General features: G+C 38.0%; 1 protein-coding gene across 1 annotated transcript in view; it reads left to right on the top strand.

Moving 5' to 3' along the window:
* thop1 (thimet oligopeptidase 1) overlaps positions 1-4,499 on the top strand; it is a 20,645-nt gene extending 16,146 nt beyond the window's left edge. Inside the window, exons 11-13 of the mRNA XM_016282088.1 lie at positions 192-320; positions 3,776-3,912; positions 3,993-4,499. Coding sequence (XP_016137574.1) covers positions 192-320; positions 3,776-3,912; positions 3,993-4,154 — 428 coding nt within the window. The 3' untranslated portion in view covers positions 4,155-4,499. The remainder of the gene's footprint in view (positions 1-191; positions 321-3,775; positions 3,913-3,992) is intronic.
* Positions 4,500-5,352: the final 853 nt, after the last annotated feature.

The following is a 5,352-nucleotide window of genomic DNA, read 5'->3' as shown; positions in this document are numbered from 1 at the left end:
GAAACCATAGAGGATAGGCGAGAGGGAGAGAGTGAGCGTAGGTTATGCCGAAAGGTGACCTGTGGAGGAGTGATGACGCTGAAACTTTCTATTCTGGTTTGTGACACCCACTTTTCACAATTTAAAAAAGTCCTGTCCTTAAACATCTATTAAAACCTCTGGCTTACTAACGTTTTCTTCCTGTTTTTCAGGGCTGTTTAACTTGAGGCAGATTGTTCTGGCTAAGGTGGACCAGGCTTTGCACTTAAAGAGTGGGCTCGACCCAGCTGAGGAGTATGCCAGACTTTGCCTGGACATCCTGGGAATTCCTGCTTCACCAGGTAAAATGAGATTCAGGTCTCAGTCATATAAAAAAAATAAAAACATTTTTTTAACCCCTTGAAGATAATTCAATATGTATCTGCTCTGAATTGGCTTAAAGGGCCATTTTTGTAACAGTTTTTTCCTTGAAACTTTTCAATAAATGGAACATTTACTAAGACGCGTTCATTACAATACTCCTTAATATTGCAGATGAGACATTACATTATGACCACCTATCTAAAGGGTGTTTTCACACCTGGTCCTTTTCAGGGGTCTGAGCACGTTTCGTGTGGTTTTTGGGCCATATGTGAACAATCCAACTACTGTAGTTTGGTCATCAGATGTCTCCGTACAAATCAGCTGTTCATTATGGCTGCTTTTTCTGAAAGATCTCTAAAGATGATTCGCTCACAACGTACACTCGTTTATTTTCAACTGCTTCCAAACTGTGTAAGATAGACGCGGATGTGTGCCTTGCCAGTTTAAAATTGGCGGTTTTACGAGCACACACATCCCAGGGTACTAAACTACACTCTCTTTAGCGTCTATTATGTTTAAACTGTCAAAAACACCATGGTTCACATAAACAGTTGGTTTTGTCTGTCGCATGTCAACATTTGGGAAAGAAATCACATGTGTATCAATATACTGATCTGTGCATTACTGCAGTTCTAGTACAGCAGCCTAATATGAGAATCAGTAGAATCTATATTATTTGAATGAATAATATGTAGTTTTATTTTTTTTTACATTTGACTATTCAATTTCTTACTTGAATGCTACTTTTAATGATAACTGCTGAACCTGAAAAATTTAAAGCAGTGTTATTATGTATTCTTTTTATTTATTTGTCCTGTTTTTCTCAATGACATCAATGCTTTGTGCTGTAAAATAAACATGATTAGCCTACATAAACAAGGAAAACAATTCAAAATAAATATTGTTTACAAAGATGTACAAAACTTCTATTTTTGTGCAAAAGATAAACTTAGAGGAATATTCAATGTTCAAAGGTAAGCTCATTCAAATCTGTAGCAATGTTGTTTTACAAAATTATAATACTAACAAAAACAACAATAATCTTTACAAACAAATCTCTTGGTTAGTGAGGCACATACATTGTAAGTGAAAAGGAAAATAAAGTAAGGTTGCAGCGAGCTCACAGACATAAGTAGGGCTTTGGGTATGGGTTAAAAAATTTCAATACCGATACCTTGACTTCGATACCGGTATCCTGAACGATACTTTTTCTGATGCCAATTTTCTAAAGTGCATTTTAACAAGATTACATTACCTCAAAAAACTTACATTAAATCATAAAAAAAATTTTTTTTTCACTTTGTTGAGGTTTTTACAGACTCAGATTCATCTCCTGAGCCACTGCACAAAGGAACAAAATGTAACCAACACAATAAATCAGTGCAAATTGTTTTAATAAAGTTCAAGTGCAAAATGAACAATTTTAAGTCAGTATGTGAGGATCACTGCTGCATGCTTAATATCTTTAAATCACTCAACAGTTCTTAAAAAAAAATGAGCATGTCCACTTTTTCAGGAGACAGACAGAGCCCTCTCTTCACTGATGATGTCCTCAGGACTAATGTCCCTAGGCTACGTTTACACTACTGCGTTTTCGTTTTAAAATGCATAGCTAAGACGGAATCATCATTTCTATTCACTTTCCACTGATTTACGTGATCTGATGAGCATTAACTGCTTCCATCGCTGTCTGCCTGTGTTTCCTCTTCCATGATCGCTTTTCTGACTCAGGAAGCTCATTCGCTGCTCATCTGTCAATCATATTATGTGTTCATAACCCACCTGTCTCCGACGACAAGCGTGCATTACACTTCCAGGAAAACATTTACAGGGCTGAAACCTGAAGTTAAGAAACACGCGATTACGACAGTAAATGATTTGTATGTGATTTTCATGAGATTCTGCCTATTTTTATAACAATACAGTGTTTACATGAGAAATGCTAAGCAGGTGTAGCGATTAGCTGGAGGCTACAAATAACATATTTCTGCAACATTATATGACCAAAACCCTCATTAGATCGCAATCGGAGGTTATTACAAACACTCGATGGTGGTTTAAAGTGAGTTTTGAGCAAAAGCATAGTATAGATTTTATAAATTGTCTTGTGTAGTGTGATGCTACCGTGTGAATGGTAACGTAACGCTTTTTCCTTGATGCCTCACCAGAGCCAATAGGTGTGTTCGACTTGAAGCGGCGCTGAGCAGACCGATCGGTGTCTGACATCAAAGTACCGCGAGAACGATTAGACTGCACACGATTCCTTATGCTTTCGAATCGCTCTCACGGTAATTTGATGTCAGACACTGATCGGTCTGCGCAGCGCTGCTTCAAGTCGAACACACCTAATTACCAGCACATGATTTAGGCACAACAAGCATGCTGCACGCTTACTGATGTTGACGAGATTAAATCCTTAGGTATCGAAATTTGGTACCGAACGACAAAATATGTTTCGATACTCGATAGTATCGAGGCAATTCGGTCAGTGCCTAAAAAGTATTGAACACGATACCCAGCCCTACATACACTACCAGTCAAAAGTTTTTGAACAGTAAGATTTTTTAAATTTCAATAATCTAATTTAATAAATAAGATTTGTCCAGACCAGCTGGATCAAATTCTGGAGGCCATACGGTCAGACATCAAACACAGAACTGGACTAGATCCAAAAAACAACTGTTTGAACACAAAGAGCTCTGAGACACCATTACTGCTTAAGTGGACCAAAAAAGGATCTGAGTCCTATTTCAGGAACAGGGACAGTGTGAACGTAAAGAAAACTGGGTCCTTCTTCACTTGGTCCACCTCTTGGTCCACTTAAAGGGGCTGGGTTTGGTTCTTTTAAAGAGGACTCAAGTGTGAAAACACCTTAATAGTCTGTAGGACCTCCTTTAGGCCACTAACCATCAGCCACGCGGTGAGGCATTGATTTGACAAGGTGGCGACAGGTCTCCTAGGGTATCTGGTACCATAATGTCGACAGGAGGTCCTCCAGTTCCCGTACATTGTGGGGTGGTAGTGATGTAGCATGAACTCGCTTTTCGATTGGGTCCATGTCAGGTGAATTTGGAGACCAGGGCATGAAAATTCACCATCATGTTCCTCAAACCACTCCTTGAGGATTCTGGCAGTGTGGCATGGCGCATTAACCTGTTGGTAATGGCCATCACCGGCAAGGAACATGGGCGCACTTGGTCCTCAATAATGTTCAGACATCTGACAGCAAGGTGTTCACATATTGCATTTTTTTTTTCCTTACAAAATTATATGGTGAAATGGTTCCCATGGTGATACTGGGTGAATGTGAATCTCATGTTTGGAAATATCTCTCAGCCAATCAGATTCAAGAACCAGAACAAACTGTTATTGTTATTAGCACCTCCTCGTTCTCATTTTAATAAAAAAAAATGTTTTTCCGGTGATCTTTCAGGGACAAACATGCCTGCTACCTTCGGTCACCTGGCAGGAGGATATGATGCTCAGTACTATGGTTACCTGTGGAGTGAAGTCTTCTCCATGGACATGTTCTATGCCCGTTTCAAACAAGAAGGCATCATGGACCCTAAGGTTAATTTAACCTACAGTGCTTGTGAATCCTGTATGTAAATGTCATTTGGATGTCTAACTCATTTTTCTGCGTTTAACAGGTGGGTCTGGACTACAGGAAGTGCATTCTGAAGCCTGGAGGATCTGAGGATGCTGTTGACATGCTGAAGAAGTTCCTGGGAAGAGAACCCAAGCAGGATGCTTTCTTCCTGAGCAAAGGACTCACGGTTGAGCTGGAGTCGGGCAAGCCCTGCGCCTGCTGACTGCCTGAATGTTAGGCTAAGCCCTTAAAGCCTCAGACTGATACCTCCTAAAAAAAAACAAAAGCTTATTCACTTATCACAATAGCTTTCACTATGAAAGTTTGAAGCGTTGTTTTAAAATTGAAAATTGTATTGACATCTGTCTAAAAAAAGTTTACAAATGACACTCTTGTTGCGTTTTAACTGTTGAGCATAATGAATTCCCTGTGGAAAATGCCTTGGAGCTGCTTCAGTGCACTCATAACACATAAATCGGCTGATGTCACATACGGGACTCCAGCTACATGATTAACAGCAGGTCACCAGACAGCAATATCTTTGCTTTGTTTTAATGGGAGATTCTCACCAAAATCATGGAGAAAAACAAGAAAAGAAAAAAAAGAAAGAAATTACATTTTGCATAAAGAAAGCTTTAAAATATATGTTTTTTTAGCTTTAATTTTCTTCACCTGTGACTTTGACTTGACTTGACATTTGACTTGAGTTTATTTTATAATTTCCTTTTTTTCTTAATGGTCATTCTATAAACTTATAATACACTAAGGGGTAATACTTCAATGTGATAGTCCACATTAGACATTTTGCTAACTATAACAGGGTCTTAAAGGGTTAGTTCACCCAAAAATGAAAATTAGCCCATAAATTTCTCACCCCAGAGCCATCCTAGGTGTATATGACTTTCTTCTTTCAGATGAATCCAGTCGGAGTTATATATTAGTAGAGACTTTAAGACCTGAAGTGGGTCAGAAAAGGTAAAAACAGTTGAGAGAAAATAAGATGTGTGTCAGATCCGCCTCACGTTCAGCAGCGGCAGCTCTTAAAGTAATAGCAGCCAAAACAACCTAATAACCAGCTGCTGTGATGTCTATTAATCAAAGGACAAAGATAAAAAAAGAGGGAAAAATATAGCTTTTATAGCTTTAAGGATTCATCTATATTTAATTTAGAATTTAGTGTTTGATAAATTTCAATTTCTGTATATTTCTGCTGAAGAGCACAGGTAAATATTACATTTATTATAATGGGTTTATGTGAAGATTGTTTTAAGTTAACATAAATTAGAAGTTATTTTTTAAAGTCTAATAAATATATGATTATATATTGATAGCTTGATAGCTCTCAGTTATACTGTAATGTTGAATTGCTATAGTCAATGGTTAAATATTAGGGGGGGGCGGTAAATTTTATAGAGAAATCA

Source organism: Sinocyclocheilus grahami, unplaced genomic scaffold, assembly GCF_001515645.1.
Source record: "Sinocyclocheilus grahami isolate Dianchi unplaced genomic scaffold, SAMN03320097.WGS_v1.1 scaffold154.1, whole genome shotgun sequence".
Classification (NCBI taxonomy): Eukaryota; Metazoa; Chordata; class Actinopteri; order Cypriniformes; family Cyprinidae; genus Sinocyclocheilus; species Sinocyclocheilus grahami.
This window is presented reverse-complemented; position numbering and strand designations above follow the sequence as displayed.